This window comes from Centruroides vittatus, unplaced genomic scaffold, assembly GCF_030686945.1.
Source record: "Centruroides vittatus isolate TY-2023 unplaced genomic scaffold, ASM3068694v2 contig_927, whole genome shotgun sequence".
Taxonomy (NCBI): domain Eukaryota; kingdom Metazoa; phylum Arthropoda; class Arachnida; order Scorpiones; family Buthidae; genus Centruroides; species Centruroides vittatus.
In genome coordinates, this window is record NW_027122613.1 from 301,991 (window position 1) to 321,475 (window position 19,485).

Below are 19,485 nucleotides of genomic sequence, written 5' to 3' on the forward strand. Positions count from 1 at the left end.
TAAACATTTTATTTTAGTAATAAATATAAAATACTTTTACTATAAATTAGTACTTGTGAATATAGTTTCAAATTATGATGAAATGATGAAACTGGCATAAAAAAAGTGTAACTTCTACTTCTAAAATGTTTTCATTGTAGTTTGTTTCAAGAATGAAATTTTCATAAGGCTTTAATAAATCATACTATTTTATTTTTTTAGACTAATTTAAAAGAATATAGAACAATTTTTAAAAATTTAGCATATCATTTAAATTCCACATTGACATTACATCCCATCTTCATATTTCAATCATATGAATAAAAATGTAATCATCATCACTGTTAAGATGTATTGTTTCATTAAGTGTTTGATACAATGAAATTTTCAGATCATGAAAAAGTTTTGAAAATACTTGAATATCTAATAAAAATACTTTGATTCCCTATTAAGACTAATGATAATTATATTTTATTTTTATTATTATTTAAGCACATAATAAAAGATTGAAATTGCTCTGAAAATCATTATTTACTTATAAAAGTTATACATATAAGATAGACTAAAAACCAGTAATCTTTCATTTTCAAATAAAATACTGTACTGATTCAAAAAATGTGAACAGTATATGTTTACAAAGACAAATACTTTTTATTGTAAAACAATGTCTTTATAAAGATATACAGTTCTTTTTTTATGAACAAAACTCAGCATCATTATGTAAAAACACAGACAGAATACTAATTGACGATAAACTTTTCCATTTGTTTTCCTTAATTAGCAATTTGCATTTTTATATACTACTAAGATTTTTCTTCCATCAGTTGAAGAAATTCCTGAATTCATCATCTAATAAAAAAAATCTAAATATGTTCATTTGTTTTGCAAGAAAAACTTTATACTTTTATATAAGTATGTTTGCTAAGTTATTAAATTAAAAACATTTTTAACTCTATGCTAATGTTCAAGGAGTTTTTATTACAAGAAATTAAGTTTGTTTCTATAAAAAAATTCCAGTACAAATTTTGAACTATAAATCATAATTTTATAAATACTTGTTTGCCATTCAGAGTAAACATTAGAGACATATTTTCAAACAATGTAATATACTTTATGTATCCATTTATTTATATTTGGATCTAAAAGAAAATATATAATTCCTCTAAAATTAACTCTTAACTTCTATTATTTATTTTAATACCATATTATATTATATATTATTAAAATTTAAAATATTGGGTAAAAGAAATTTCAAAATTTTTTAAATTTGCATGAAGCATTTCATTAAAAGAAATGAATTGAGATTTATATGATCAAAACGATCAGTCAAGTCAGGTCAGGTCAAAACAGTCAAACAATCTCTTTATTAATAGAGCTTAAAAATAAAATAACTTAGATTAAAAAAGATTTTCATTCATGTATTTATTTCATCACTTATAATAATTTAGAATATATAAAAATAAAATTTTGAAAAATGTTCTCTCTTTTTATGATTAACTGGTCTTTAAGTAGCTATATTTTATTTATGTTTTAGAAAGATTACTGTTTTTAGACTTTTCTTACTCACATGTCAGTTGATAATTGTCAAAAATTGCTTCTATGAGTAAAATTCATAAAATCAATACTTGAATAAAAAAAATAGTTAAATTATCGTAATACATTTGTAAGTATATAAACATATATATTTATTAATATTTATATATAATGTAGATAGTTAAATTTCATATATAAGCCTAGTAGTATTATCTACACGTAATCATATTACCTTGGAGAAGTACCAGGTGATAACCCAGGAGTATTTGTTGGAGATGCTCGTCGTGGAGGAACAGGAGGAGGCCCAGAAATAGGTGGTCTACGAGTAGATTGCGGTGAGGCACGGGGTGAAACTAATGGAGATCTGCTATTTGACTGTAATTTTTAAATAAAAGATATAAACAAATTAAACGAAGTTAATTATTAACAAAATGATATATAATTTTATTTAGTGTTAGCTGATTACTAATATATTATTTTTGAAATAATTTTAAATATTTAAAAAATTCATTAATGTATCTTATTTAATATTGAGATATATTAATTAATATATATTTTAACATTAGTTTGAAAACTATAAAATCAAATCATTAGATGCAAAATAAATGAGTATAAATGGATAACATAAAATTACAAATACTAACAAAACTTTTCAATTCTTTATAAACTTAACACATTAAATTTTATTATATAATTAGGATCAAAGCTATTAAATTTATTACTTTATGTAACAGTTTTAAATCTTATATCAAATATTGATCAACTTGAAATTTTGTATAAAATCAGGTATTTAAAGATTATCTCTAAAGAAAATGTAATAAGATCAAACTCATTTTTATATTAAGAAAATTATTTTTTATTATTTACTTTGGTTTTAATTATTTAATATTACAACATTTAACAATATAACTGTGTAATTTTAAAAATTTTGTTTTATCATCAATACATTCATCTTATAAATTTTGTTTTTAATCAAAAATCTTAAAACGTCAAGTAGTTTATATATTGATCATGAAAGAATAGAATTGAATACATTCTATCAAAATTTAAACCTCAAATTCAACTTTTAAAGTTTCACCATTCTGATACATTTATTGCAATGTATGCTGAGTAAAAATAGAAAATGTGCTGATGTAAACTTAAATAAGCATTATACTAGTATACATACATACATACAAGAAAGACATCAGCCATACATGAAGTGTTTAGCAAGCAGAAAAGAGGGTAAGAAAAGAAGGAGGGAGAGGAGATACACAGTAGAGAAAGATAGGATCCCTCTGAACAGCATACATATGGCTACAGTACCCTCTATGTTTGATGTTGGCATGCAGTTTTTATGCTCTATATTTAATTATACTAGTATAATTGAATATAGGCTGTACAGGCTATAAAGCAAGAATACATGATTACAATTAAAAACAGTCTTCATATATTCTTGCTTTAAATTAAAACATGATTACATTTCTATTGAATTTTTAACTGATAATTTTAAATTATGATGTTAATGGGAATCATTTAGATTTATAAAATTCCTAATTCAAAAATTTCAAATTTCAAATGTTTAAAATTAGATTGACTATTATTATTGTGGAAATGAAATTCATTAAATTTGGGAGAAATGCTAAGTAAAGTCTAAGTAAACAATTAGGATGATTAGTTACACTGTACAATACATAGCATAAATGAATGATCTAAATTAAAAGATCTTATATTATCACAACAATAAATATTAAAACCTGAACCAGGGGTTTATTCAAAATTATTAACATATTGATTTTGAAATTAGAAATGATTACAATATTTAATATGAAAATCTGAGGAATTTGAGAAAAACATTTATAATCAGCACTCTGTAGAATGGACCATAAAATGTTAGACATAATTTATAAGAAAGAATAGGAAATTGTTATTAACTTCAGTACAAATTGAACATATGGTTCTAGAAGCTGAAACACACACAAATTTTTTTCTTTAATTTGTCTTCAGCAAATGTATACATGTTTTACAATGCTAAATTACTGATGATTTAACACAAAATTTAAAATTAATCTAATCTATTAGTAGTTAAAGTTGCACGATTCATAATTTGAAACAGTGTAAATTTTATTCTTATGGATATTTGGATATATGAATCAATTTTACTAGTAAGTTATTACATCAATATTTCCATTTGTTCTTCTTTAATATCATATCTGACTGATATATTAATATTTCAGAGTTTTAGATAAAAGAAAAGTTTATCCCTGAAAATAAAAAATTATATTGGATACATAGTTGACATTAAAGAGTAATCAAATTTTAGCTAAACATAATGTACTATTCTTCACTTTAATTAGTAATTAATGTCTTCAAGCCTTTTATTGTTTAGTTTAATAAGGAGTACTCTTTACTGAGACCATTTCACTGATGGTGATGATGATGATGATGCAATTATTCTGTAACTTTCACGCTTAAGGAATGGCATATGATTTAATAATATATAATATATTATGGAAAATAATGATTATATGAAAAACAATGTTGAAATAAAAACTGATCATAAAAAATATTATCGACAAGTGATAATTATTTCTATAATAATAAAAGATTCAGGGGGGCATTACTGTCGTTCGGTGTTGTTGGCGATTTTTTTATACGCACTTATCTTCACTGGAAAGACTGACTACTATCAATCGTCTTCTTACTACTGTTTTCTTTTTTCAAAGTTTAACTTTAAAGTATTAAGAAGAATTTATTAACAAATTAAAATGCAACGTTCTCTGGTAAAAAGGGGCAGACCACCACTCAATCGTACCAAACTAGAAAGCAAAAAGGATTCAGCTTTGTCTACTACTGTTCGACTCATAACAGACTATAATGCATATATCGAAAAACACTCTTCGAAAATTCCTTCTGTGCCAATTGGATTGAACCTCGACACAACATTTCAAAGTTCATTAATCCCAGGTGAGCTAGTTGAACCTCTTTCTACTTTTTCTCCTAACTCAATGAACACATCTGACATCTCAACTACAACATTATGGAATAAACTCTTCGATTTGATAAACACCTCTAATGAAAAAATACTTGACCAAATGTCCTTTATCAAAGAAGAATTAGACATAATCCGTATTAGTGTACAGGAAACCAAAGATCAAAATAGAATGATGAACGGTCAAATCTGTAATCTTGAACAAGAAATCGCTAAATTGAAGATAGAAAATGAAAGTATGCAATTTAGAATGGACTCACTGGTCAATGAGCAGTATCGGATAGTGTAATATTATATAGATATCCCGGCAAAGAAATTACCACTAAACTGGAAGTCTACAGTTTAATTAAGTCAACACTAAACTTACAAGAACTTACAATAGATGATTTGCTTGCTATAATTCCAATGTGCAAATTAGAACATCCACCTATTAAGATAACCTTCAAAAATATTCAGATTCAAGATTTCTTCTTTATGTATTTTATAAAAATGAAACAGAAAAACTTGCCGAATGAATGGAAAGCCACTCAAATTGCCCAAGACCTAAATAAGAGCTCTAGATTACAACAGAAAAAGTTGTTGCCATTTCACTATGAGTTAAGAAAGGAGGGTCATCTCTCCAAGCTCCGTGGAGATAGAGAGTGTTGACCGAATAACAAACTGACTTATAGCTCCGTCTTGGAAAGATTGGTTTTTTCTGACTCCTTTACTCCGTTTACTGTACCTACTTCACAATCAAAATGACAAATTACCAATCAAAATAACCTTCATCAAGAACCAAGTATGGTAATTGATCATTTGCCAATATCTTCGTCAGTCGTTTACGTTAAATCAAAAGATATAAGCTATAATAACTGTAACCAAAGAAACTCCTACTTTGTAATCACCAATTGGAACTGTCAGGGGCTTACAAAGAAAATTCTTACCAGTGAATTTGCTTTTCTATTGAAAAACACAGACATTCTGGCTATTACGGAGACTTGGATGACTTCACCATCCGACCTTCATGTCCAAGACAAAGATAACTATTACATTGTTACGCAAATGGCTCAGTAACCTTCGGGTCTGGGACATCCTTCCAGCGGACTTAATTTAATAATTAAAAAAATGCTAGGTGAAATTATACTTATTCAGCAAAACAACAATTATATTATTGTTCATCTACTAATTACCAATCCAGACATAGATAATTTGAAAAATAAAGTACTGATAATCATGGCGACATACATTCCTCCCGAACAACTGCAAATTTTAAATGAAATATTTCGTCAATACAAAAATTTGAAAAACACTTCTCCGTATGTTATCATAGTGGGAGATTTTAATGCCCGTATCGCACAAGCCATGGACTTACACTATAAAGGACCAAACTTAAAAATACATAATATTCATAAATCTAAAGATGGTAAAAACAACAAGTTGGGAATCCATCTCTTTACACTAACAAAGCAAGCTCAATTATTCATACTTAACAGAAGAATTGAAAAAGATTACCCCTCAGAATATACTTGCGTAACGGCTACCGGTAGCTCAATTATCGATCTAATAATTTGTTCAGATCTACTTGAGGATTTATGCTCAGAACTCCAAGTTTTGAACCTCGACTCATTGGACCATTTTCCAGTCAGATCAGTATTCGGATTAAAAGAAAATCTCAACTGCAGGGAAGTTTCTCCATGCTACCAGACAATTGTTTATAATTACAATCGTTTCCAAACTCAAATTAGTAATAAGATGAACCATTTACTATCTGAAGGATTGTTAGACAGCATAGAGTATTATACTAAATTTGAAAGTATATTAAAGGAGTATATTAAAATCCGGAAAATCAAAAACCCGAAAATCCATGGTACGATCTTGACTGTATCAGTTTAAAAAATAAAAAAACCAAAGCACTACATTTGTTCAGAAAATTATCTACAACTGAATCTTTTAAGCAATACCAGCAAATTAAAACTACATATTTCAATCTACTAAAAGCCAAAAAATTAAATTACTTTAAAAAGTTACAACAAAAAATTATAGAAAATAAAATAATGATTTATTTTGGTCAATGATTCAGAAACTAAGACGGCCAAACCTTGAGCAATCAATCCATATAAGATTTTCTGATTTGTAAATCTGTTAAAAAAGGCGATCCAAAGTTATTATCTCTTCATTGATTGAAGTAACAAATTCCGGAAATGAAATATTCAATGCACAAATTACTGCAGAGGAGCTGGATGTGTCGATCCAGAACTTGAAACTGAAACATCCCCGGATTGGATCAAATCAAATCACAACCAAATTCATTAAATTACTACCGCCACCTGGCAAGCAAGTTCTTCTCGATCTATTTAACTACTTTTATAACTACTCAAAATATCCACAGTCTTGGAACACAGCAAAAATCCTAAAGTTTTATAAAAAAGGAATCCGAACAGATCCCAAAAATTACCGTCCTATTGCTTCGTTATCTGTGTTAAGGAAATGTTTTACTTCAATATTAACTTCCTCGATTTCAAATCTGGTCTGCTAAACAAGGTTTAAACTCACAATATCAGTATGCTTTTACTAAATCAAAAGGTACCAAGTTAGCTATTTTCCTACTGTTGTTAATTATTCAAATTTATCTACAGCGTAAACGCAGAAAACTTTTTACTGCATTTATTGACATCTCCAAAGCTTATGACTCCGTGCATGTTTCCATTCTGATTAATAAGCTCAGACGAATGGGGGCTGAAACCAAATTTTGCAGTGTAATTAAGTGTTTATTTTCATCTTATACAATTAATATAGCTCACAACAACCAAGTATATCCGGATCTAAAAATACACTGGGGATTACTCCAAGGCGAACCTCTGTCACCTTATTTATTTAACTTTTATATCAATGAAATTGACCATCTGTTTTCTAATGAGAACGAAGGAATTTATATTAATGGCTGTACTTATTATTACATATTATATGCCGACGATCTTGTATTATTAGCTCCAACCCGAACCACTCTACAACGTAAAATCAACTTAGTCAACGAATTCTTAAATTCCATCCTTTAACTATTAATACTGAAAAATCTAAAATCCTCATATTTAGAAACAACGTAAAAATATCAAATCAAGAAAAAAGTTTTTATTTAAATAATCACCCGATTCAAGTGGTTAACCAAATCAAGTATTTAGGAATTACTTTTAACTGGGATGGGGAATTCCATCCACATCTAGATCAACTCAATATTAAAATTAACCAACTCATCAATAATGTTATTTATCTAGCCTCTAGATTAAGGATTTCAAATTTAAGAATTCACTTAAAGATGTTTCACTCATTTGTAGTTCCAGCACTATTATGCCAGCCCAATTTGGGCTTTAGATTATTACCCAGATTTAGAGAAATACCATATTATATTTCTGCGAAAACTTCTTCATATCGAACGAACGGTTCCTGGCTATGCAATTAGATCTGAAACAAAGCGTTATCAACTTTTTCCTCTTTTTTTTAAACGTCTATTAAAATTTTACTTTCGCATTCTAACTTCTGAAGACGATAATATAAAATTTCTGTTTCTCTTAATGGCTAACCAAGGTAAAACCTCGGGTAACAATAATCATTCATGGTATCAAAGATTCGATGAGATAATCCAGTCTTGTGGCATTTCCAATTTGTTACTCAACTCAACTGAAGACAACTGCAAGTATGCCTACTCTTTAATGATAAAAACTGCTTTATCACAATCAATAGTTAAAGACCAAGACTCTATATTAAACTCAACTTACCACCACTGGTATCTGAATATGTTACATTTTCCATCCAAATTGTGTATCGCCATGGCAAACATCAGTCTAAACTTAAAGCGTATGTTACTTCAGATGCAGCTTAACTATAGTTCATTACTGATAGACAATGTATATATCGATTTCTCCAAGGAATGTTACTGGTGCAAATCTTGACCTTTTTCGCTATATCGTATACTTACAGTGGGCTCAGCCATCGAAGATGCTCAGCATAAATTTCAAATAAAAGAAATTTTTGTTTCCACTCACGAATTACACTTTAGATCTAATCTTGATAATTTATCGAAATGTACAATGTTTAAGATTTACAATTTCTTTGTTTATATAGTTAATATGTTAAAAAATAAATTATAATGGCTAATGAAGTATTGTGTAACATAAGTCTTCATTTTTTAAAAATGGTTGTTATAAGTAAGACTAAAGTTATGAATGTCCAGAAAATTATTTTATTTGTATATCAATACTTATGTAAATAACTATTTGGCAAAGTTAAAATCAAATTTGTTTTTTTATAATACAATTATTTCCCCCTGTAACAAGGTATCCTTATTACAATAAACTGATTGATTGATAATAAAAGATTTAAATTTCTTCAAGAAAAATTTTCTTTAAATTTTTTAAATTAAAAAAAATTTTTTTAATTTGTGTAATTTAAAAATTAGTATCACTAAGATATTTTTGTCAATGATCAATCTGTTTACAAAGTGACAATTATAAAAATAAAAAAAAATATTACATGAATGAATGATTAACTCAGTTAAATATAAAGAATACAGATATGAAAGAATAGCATTATTTATTTTACTTAAATCTTTTATATATTAAAATTATTAACAAACATCAAAATGTAAACTATTAAATCTGGAGAGTATTTCATTCATTTAAAATTTATTATAGCAATTTATCGATGCAAAAATAAATACAGTAAGTCCTTGATTTAATAGGCAAAAAATTTCTGTCTGATAAGAAAAATTTTAAAAAACTTTTTATTCATGAATAGAGAATGCTAAAAGAACTAATGAGTATAAATTACTTGATGAACATTATGATATATCATATTAACACCATACTAAAATAATATTTTAAATTTGTTATAATGCATATTTTTAAAACATTCGATTTAACAGACTTTCAGAAATAGCAGACACTCTTTTCCCCAATTAGTCTGTTAAATCAAGGGTTTGCTATAATTTTATTTCTGTCTAACAAGTGCTAATTTTAGATTTTATATCTTGAATAAATTAATTTTTCAATGTAAAAGCAGTAAGTTTTGGAATAAAAGCAATAATGGCTTTGAAATTGACATTAGGTGATACAAATTATTTGATAATAGGAAGAGTAATAAGTGTACTTCATATAGTCAAAGTATTGTGAAAAATTTTATAAAATGAATACTGTAAATTCAATTGTAAAATAATGTAATAACATTTAAATAACAGTAATTATAGTCTAAACATAAGATTAATTTACAAATTATTTACATTACAAGAAAAATCATCTTAATTTAAATATGAAAGAAAATAGTAAACAACCTATTATCAAGCAGATGAATTAACCCAAATAGAAAGGAATTAGTATTAGTAAATAGATGATTTAAGTATATCAGCTTTATAATGTATGTAATTATAAAATGCTATAATATTGGTTATAATTTTGATAGGAATGTAATATTAAGCATTTATAAGTTTTGATTATGTAATTTATAATAAATGAAAACTAGTACTATTGTGTAAATCAGTGTTTCTCAAACTTTTTGGTCTGCGACCCCCCTTTTGCACTTAAAAATTTCAAAGGACCCCCGAAGAATGACTATATGTAGGAAAACATCCTGGAGGGAGGGGGTTAAGTACCCTCTCATGGTCGTTCCAGTGCTTCCAGCTAAAAACGCATACCAACTAAAATAATATTGGAGTACCCCAAGACACAGCCAAATATTGCAGCGCCACAGCACTAGTGGAATTTTAAATTTGCTGACTGAAAAGCTTTTGGTTGATTGGTTTTCGGATAATCAATGCTCTACTGTATTTCTAACTCAACTTGCCTACAGACGCAATTCTGCTAGCAAACACTGTTCCAAATGACAATGTTGTTCTATCATAGTTTAGGCTGAGAGTGGAACTCGAGGGATTCTCCAATAGCACACAAATTTATGAATATTAGGCTCATATTAAAATAATTATTTTGTTACTTAATCCTCTTGCAAACCTTGTAGCCGGTGCTGTCAAAGTTTGTACACGAACGTTTTCGGCCCCTCACTAGGTCCTTCTTCAAGCTATACTCTCTTTTTTCGACCATTATGTCGAAGAATATATGAGAATTATTTTGTTTTTATTATTTATATGTGCAATTTATTTAAGTAAAAATTATTTTATATATTTTTTATTTCTATTATTTCTAAACATGAATCCATAGTAAATTTATAAAATATTTTTAAAAAAATTGATCTGGCATCAATTTTTCAGCAACCCCCACTTTGAAAATCACTGGTGTAAATGAATCATAACAAAATTGGCAATATTAACACAAATCTACAATGGATTATACACATGTTAATTATATACAGTGGTCTTGTACTTTGAGCAACTCTAACTTTGAACGCTAAATTTGTCAAAACATTGCTGCAGATTTCAAACAATGCTTCAGGGTTCAAACTGTGCACACACTGAAATGTGCTCAAACCATCTCTCGCTCCAGCATTATGCTCATGTTTTCAGTTCTTTTTTTGCTTTGCTTTTGATATGTTTGGTTATATATATTGTTTGTTTTTCATCAATTTTTAACAATTTCTTCCTCCAATTTTTCTTTGTCAATATCTTTTAAATGCATCGTACATTGTTTATCTGTTAGTTTGAAATTTCCTGAATGAAACTTTTTAAGCCACATTTGCATATTCGAAGCTTAGGAGCATTTTCCCCAGACACATTACAAACTGTTTTTTACTGTTTGTACAGCATATAATGCTGATCCTTTCTGAAATTCATAAAGAGTAGCATGCCTAATATGTTTTTTATCCGAAGATATTTTGACTCCATTTTATTCAAACAAAATATGAAGTAAAAAGTTTAAAAAAGCTTCTAAACAAAGAATACAATCTCTCATTAGCAATAATGTGTTAAATTTTATGGCTGTTACAATTAAATCACACAACTATGTTAAGTAACCCTGGCTGTTAAAAATAGGCAAAAACTTTCTGTTCAACTCAATATAACTTTTACTTATTAACCATGGCAACCAAGAAGTGTGTAGAAGCAACAAAATCTAAAAAGAAAGATTGTAATAATTGATAATTAAAATGAAATATGAACTTATCTCAAAGGATGAAAGTGGTACACTTGTGACAGATATGGTGGCCATGTTTAAGATGCAAAGTCTATGGTGTGTGACCAGTAAATGCAATTTTCATTTTATTACATAGAATTTACATATCTTATTTAATGTTTTGTGTCTTAATTTATTATTAAGGCATTTAATTGTGCTGTTTTTATGTTAAATTATGTATGTGTATTTGCTGCTTTAAGTTTATCAAAATGGGTATTGTTTAGGGTCTGGAATGAATTAATTCATTTTCTGTATTTATGGGAAAAATTACTTCAAACTTCTTTCTGTTTATATATGATCCTCAAAATATTGCTAACTGAAGAAGGGTTTTAAATCCAAAATTCATTTAAGCAAAAAAAATTTTATTGTGTATTAATTTACAATACAATAATAAAAAACTGTAAAAATGCATAATTGGTTACTAGTTGGTATGATAAGCACTAATTACAGATATTTATTTTTATCAATTTTGTGAATAAAAGCAATAGATTAGCTTACTGGTTATAATACAATAATATAATGCAAACATGTTTAAAACCAGAATATAATTTATTCACTGTAAGTGTTTTCATCTGTGTTTTAGGGCCTTCTTCAGACTTTTAAAGAATAGCATAGTCAACAGAAATTAGGATCATTGAACATAGAATAATTGCTATAGTTACATTCAAACCAAATGGGACATTCTTCGTAAGTGGTTAAATTTAAACTACATGGAGTATCTTAACAACTGGCTACATTTAAGATTATTTACTATAAATTGTATAAACATAAACATAACATATACATAAAATCATATATATGAAAACCACAAGAATGCACTAAGATGGTATTTCATAGTCTCAAATGTGGCCAATCACTAAGACATTCCATATCAACCAATTATGGAAAACATATTTGGTTTGAATGTAACCATTACAATGATTCTTTAATGTTACTTTAAATTTATTCTATATTCTAATTTCTGTTGAACTATGTTATTTTTTGAAAGCCTGAAGAAAGCCATTCAACGTGGCCAAAAATATTTGTGATTAAAACCAGAAAATTATTTATTCAAGTTATTACAAATTAACTTTACTGTAAATTTTAAATTAACTTGAAATTTAGCATAAAATAAAAATTTTATTTAACACCAAACACTAGTGCTATCAGTTATTACAATATCATATTCACTTCAAACAGTACAAAAAACAAAACAATCCAATATATAGACAAGATGTATACAAAAACATTGCATCTTGCTCCTGCTACATATTAGCTAAATATAAGTGCAAGAGACTCTATAGGTAATTGGTAGTAGACTATTCAATGGCACAGTGGCCATACAGTCACAACTCCCTTTCTCATGAAGCCAAATCCTATTTCAGATCCTATAGCTCTGGTTTCAAAAAGCCAAAAAATTTAACTCTAAATCGGAGAATTAAATTTTTTGGCTTTCTGTGGCCTATGAAAAATAGAGGCATATTTTAAACTACAAAGTCATGGTGTGTTTCAAAATTACTTCAAAACATTTTTTGTCTGATTAAAATACTTAAAGGGGAAGTAGCTGAACATTCAAAACATTGAATTCAGAAAATGTGTGAAGCTTCTTTCCATGGCCTTGCATGCTCTCATGCAATTGTAATTAGCAAATGCATAGCAGAAGCAAGATATAGCCTGATGCAATGTTTTTGCCTAGAATCAAGTAAATGCAGTAACATTTACTTAATTCTAAGACACGTCATAAATTTGAAATCAAATTTTTAAATATTTTTATGAGAGAAAATGATTATTGTGAGATAAATGTCTCCATCTAGGAAATGATGAAAATTCCATTCTGTCTCAAAGATTCAGCTCTTAATAATTATAGTGATTTAAGTTTTTTATTTATATATGATTATCTATTACACAATGTGGACATTACAGCATATTTTTATAAACAACAACAAGTAAGATATTTATATTATTTTATTCCTTCATTATCATATAATAAGAAAGTGGTAGCAAAATTAAAATGGAGATTTACAAAAGTGAAAAAAATCTTTTAATAAACTGCTTAGTAGTCAATGATAAAATAGTTTAGAAGAATTTATTATTATTTCAAATAAATATAGAACTTCAATTCTGTTAAAGCTTGTATCTAAATGTAAAGAAATCTAAACAATAAATCTAACGAAAATAAATTTCTATTAGTTTATCAATATTAATATTGTCCCTATTAAATATATTGGCATCTAATGAATGTGAATTTTAAATCATGAAATTAGATTGTGATATACAACAGTATTTTAAGAAAATCATTTATGAAACACGTACATATTGTTCCATGTCTGCAAGCAGAAATAGTTTTGGTCATCATTGAATCTTTTGAAGAGATAGCTTTTACTGTGTCACTAGATTTGTATGTGAATTTTAAAAATTTCAAATTAAAGGAGTATTAATATGATTTATCTACTTGTAATGTAAATCACAGACCTATCAAAGGGTGGAGAGTGTACAGAAAAATAGGTTTGAGTTAAAAGTACCAACAATTTCAACTTAACAAGATCATATATTATATGGTAAACACCACCTACACTGCACCTATTATACAGTAGGACCTGTAGACAGCTTTGAGTTAATGCAGTTTGACTTAGTGAAGTTTCACTGTATTTTGTTCATAACTTTCAATTTAAACAACTTTTGAAATTACATAATTCCATAAGTTAAAAAAGTTTATAGAATCTGATATTTTAATGTATAAAGTATCTTAAAATACAAAATAAATCAAGATATTTTAAAATGTTTTTTAATTATGTTTTCTTGCTTTTATCAATCAAAAATATAGTAGTGGCCATGGAAAATACATCTATGACATATAACAGAAAGCCAAAAAATTTAATTCTCTGATTTAGAGTTGGAATGAAACCCATTTTTCCCATAGGTTCTATTATTCATTTATCACTGTTTTGCTTATCATGCTGATGTTTGGAACCAAATCCCTATGATAAACGAAAATAGATGTACAACATTAATATAATCATATTATTTTACACCTTTGTTATTTTATTTCCATAGAAATCAAATAATGTATAAAAATAAGCACAGAATAAAAGCATTTAAATCATTAGTTAGCCTGAAGATGTTTGTTTAAAATAATGCAATTAAACAAACATTTTTGGTTAAAGTGTTTATTTGCTGATTGAAAAGGTTGTGTGGCTGCTATTTTGATTGTTATAAAAATAAGATTGTGATAAGAAACACTTATCACAATCTCCAAATATACAAAACTTTAGTTTAAAATATGAAATACAAGATACTTGCTTTTCTCAAACAATTTATTTTTAATAACTTAATCTTTCAACACTATTATTTGAACATTCAAGCTCAAAGCTTTTAATTAGCTATATATAGACTACTACATATAATTAAAAGATTATAAACTTAAATATGAAAATTTATTTTTATAAATTAAAACAAAGTGTAAAAAAAAATCATAAAAAGAGAATTTTATAGTAATGTTTCTGATGTTTATATGGTAAAACAAGATACAGAATGGTAATCACAGTAAAGTCTGAAATTTTTTGTTATGATTTATGAGAAATGTGAAATGGCTTTGATAAAATTAAAACTACATATATACTTTTTACTATAGTTTTAGATGTTGTTCATTTAGTTACAATTATATGTTAAGTTTCAAATATTAAAAGAAAATTAGTACCCTGCTTCCATCAGCAGTTTCTGATCTTGGAGAAAGAGCCAAAGCTTGAAGACAGGAAGTCCATGTATTTGGATCCTTTACAAAAGAATAAAAAATATTTATACATATTTAGTATTATAAAAATTTGTTATCATAATTTTAGAATTTTATTATTATTGTCTAAATTAAAAGCTAAGGAAATTATTTTGTTAATTTAAATTAGTTAAAAATAATCACAATTTCTTTTAGTACAAATAAGGAAGATAACTACTTAAAATATCAGATTCAATTTAATAAAAAAGGATGTTAGCAATATAACCACAAGGATTAGTATTATAAGCACGAGCTTTGCAAAGCAAAAACACAAAAATCTGCAAACATTTCTATCAGTTCTCATATTAATTATTTTTATAATAAAATTTGTAACACTATTAGATTTTCATAAAAATATTTTTAAAAATTCAAATATTTTGGTTTAAATATCTAAAATGTAGAAAAGATTATCATGTAATTATATTATGGCATCCATTTTTATTAAAATTATGAATAATAAATTAACTTTACTGAAATTTATTTATTTCATACAGTTCGTAATTAAAATAAACATTTTATTTTAGCAATTACTAATTATAAAAATTTTGCTAAATTAAAAGATACAAATAAACTGATGTTATACCAAGTAAAATCAGATGAGATATTATATTAATGTTTGTATTTGGTTCCTTTGAGAACATTTATAGATTTTATACCATTAATAAATATACTCTGTTGCAAAAAACTGACATACCTTAAAGCCATGTGCAATATTAATCAACTTATGTATATGGAATGGTAGTAAAAAAATAAACTTCATTACATCACAGCACAAAAATACATCATTTAAGAGCACTTTCATTACAAACGTTACAAATCAGAAAATGGCAAATTAGTCTGGCAATTAATGCAAACTGACCATTGTGAGATGGTTTAAAAACTTACTAATTTGCAATATTTGTGATGAAACTGTTCTTTAATGATATATATCCCTGTGTTGTGATGATGTAATGAGGATTTTGTCTTTTCACCACCATTCCACATGAAGAATTTGATTAATATTGCATGCCAGCTTTAACATTCATTGATTTTTTTGCAACAGAGTGAATTTTGAATTAAATTTATTATCTAGGCAATTTATATGACTATTAGTATATAAAAATAAACATCAATATACCACACTAATCTTATAATGCTTTGCAGTTATTGAATTGCCAAGGCCTTTCAATTAATTTTAAGGACAAAAACAACTCTCAAAGGCATGGCAGGCTATGTATGATCCAGCATTATAACAGCCAACGCAGGCGCACATTTTTATAAATTAAAAATTTTTAAAAGTAAATTCAAAAATAGAAGCATTTAAAATTAGAACGCATTGGAGACTAAATCAAACTCTGACACCAGAAGAAATTTTTTCTAGAACTCCACCTGAAGGTCCTAGGGTGGACCGAAAACATTTGTCTTATGTTCCAAAAATAACTGCAAAGCATTATAAGGTTAATGCGATATATTTATATTAATATCTTCATATAATTCTTTTTATATTCCAAAATAAAAATAGTTTTTCTATGTAGAATTTTCAATATATGATGATGATCTATTTGGTTTAATTAGATGAGATGAAATGCATCTTGGCATTATTAATCTAATTGCAACAAAAAACTTCTTAAGCTATATTTCTTAATGTACTTTTCTCAGTAAACAACAATTCAAATACTTTAAATTTAAAATTCTTAAATATTTAACTAAATATAAATAGGTATTAATTCATTTCAAAGAAAATTTAGATATTAACTGTTTAAATTTTTTTCTGTAAAGAGTTAATGGCATCTTATATAATTATAATAAATTTATTGAACATTAACTATTTTTAGAGAAAAATCTCTTATACATTTCTTTGATTCTTACAATAAAGGTAATTTGAAGTTGTTATTGTTTATAACATATGTTTCTCTAGTATCTTTCATTTTAACTATGATCTGCATTTCTTTTCTTGTATACTATTATTGTCCACTAAGAATACATCCATTGGACAAATTTTTTCTTTTTTTTGTATAATTTTAACAGCATCCTAATTTATAGTTAAAATTATATAATTAGAATATTTATCATATTTAGTTGGAGTAGATAAATCAAAGTACTTGTCAATCTTAAATACAGAATTGGATTAACAGTGAGTATTCTGTGTATATTTTTCAGATTCTCTCTATTTTATAAACTTCTTTTGTTGTCCTTCAGGGTTTTCCCTATCCTTCTCATATTTCAGCTTCTCTCCTAGAATGTCTTTCCCACTTTTATAGCTATATTTTCAGTCCTTATCAGCTTAATATTAAACTATTTCTATGTTTCTGAATTTATAACAACTTCTCTCTTGTATATTCATTAATAGCTTCTTTCATATTCACAAATTTCTTGTTTTTCCCTTTTCTAAAATGTTCAATTTAAGAAAATTAATAATTTTCATATAAAGCTACACTTGATTGAACTTTTTAAAATTTCGTTTTTTGAATCTCCTAGAATATTTTCAATTAAATATGCAATCTTCATTTTGAATATAATTTTGCTATTGTAAAAATTTACTATATTTTCAAAATATGAGATACATTATAAACTTATTAGGAAACATTATATAAACTATTGTGAAAAATTATATTTAAGTGTGACAATTAAATCTAAATTAATTCTATAATTATATATTGTAAAATTAAATTTAAGTTGGTAAAAATCAACTTTATCATGCTTATAAATGTATCTGTATGTACAAATTTGTACATCATCTCATGGTAAGTTACTCTGCAACATGATTACAGTTTTCACCTATGATAATCTGTAAATGAACAATGCTTTATATGAGCAATTGACAAAACAACTTTTTACATAAAACATGAAATCTCATTGGTTAGTAGATTTCAAAATCGAAAATTACGTATGAGTTGTCAGAACACATCTTAAACTTTAAACAGTGTCCAAACAAAAAATTTCATTTTATAATTGAGCAAGTCATTGATAAGTCCAACTGTAGAATATTCATTTTCACCTATGCCAATCTTCATATCAAATTCTGTAATCATCATCTTAATATTCTTACATATCTATAATGTCAAAAAAAAAAAGAAAAAAATTCTTTAGTAATAATTGAATTCAATTCTTTAGGCTTAAATACTGATTTACTGATTTCCTATTGAAAACATTGTATTATGCAATCTCTCTACACATCGATGAAATAATTAAATAAATTCTTCAAACCTGTTAACCGGAGTCAATCTATTTTTAGACTTGCAAATGTTCCTCTTCAGGCTTCGTCGTATAGGCCGTTAATGTTCGAATAAACATTCGATTTGAATTTCTTTTCCGAGGAGCATGGAGCATGCGCAATATAAATATCCAGCTGTTGCATGTGATACTATTCGGAAAAGAAATTCAAATTGAATGTTTATTCGAACATTTTAACGGCCTATACGACGAAGCCTGAAGAAGAGCCCAGGAGGGGCTATGAAAACGTTTGCAAGTCTAAAAATAGATCGACTCCAGTTAACAGGTTTAAAGAATTTATTTAAAATTGTATTATACCCCTGTGATCAAAAAGTATTGAAAATAGTTCAATAAAATGCAAACTTTCAATTTATTCATCAAATATCACCTCTAAGTCTTTAAGCCTTTAGAATTTCCAGAACAATTCAAAGATAATCCTTAATCTAGATCTGCTTCAGGTTCAAAAATGTTCCAATTGCAGAATGCCAAGAATTTCGAACATTTTCAAATACAAATTGCTTGAATCATTAATGTATTGATAATATAGATGTGAATGCTTGCACCCCATAACTATATTTTAATGCTGTGGCTGATCGTTGGAGGAATAACAAATATTTACTGATGTGAATGGTCTTCACAAGTGTATTGCCATGCTTGTGATATAGTGTTGCTTTCCTTGAAGTTTATACAGTCCTCCAATTTGCCTGCCTTGTAAATTTCTAGTGTTTCTAAGGCCCTGATGTGGTGCGTTTGGAAGGATTTCTTTATGATGCTGGTGTTGTTCAAGTCGACCTCTACATCAGGGTTAGCGGTGTATGTTGCCAGGGCAATGGTGCATCTTTTTCTGGTAATGTCATATTTGTGTTCCTTAATCCTTTTTTGTATAGACCATTTGGTCAATCAAATATGAATTATGTTTCTCTGGGACCTAGGTTCCTGATTGAGACACTATACACTCCTGGTGCCCTCAA

At 27.0% G+C, this 19,485-nt stretch overlaps 1 protein-coding gene across 4 annotated transcripts in view; it reads right to left on the reverse strand.

Moving 5' to 3' along the window:
* Cbl (E3 ubiquitin-protein ligase CBL) overlaps positions 1-19,485 on the reverse strand; it is a 148,181-nt gene that overhangs the window by 44,251 nt on the left and 84,445 nt on the right. For 3 of the 4 annotated variants that reach the window (XM_067281853.1, XM_067281854.1, XM_067281851.1), the window contains exons 7-8: positions 15,251-15,325; positions 1,745-1,887 (exon numbers count right to left, since the gene is read on the reverse strand). In XM_067281853.1, the coding sequence (XP_067137954.1) occupies positions 1,745-1,887; positions 15,251-15,325 (218 nt within the window). The remainder of the gene's footprint in view (positions 1-1,744; positions 1,888-15,250; positions 15,326-19,485) is intronic. The other variant, XM_067281855.1, reaches the window with a different exon arrangement.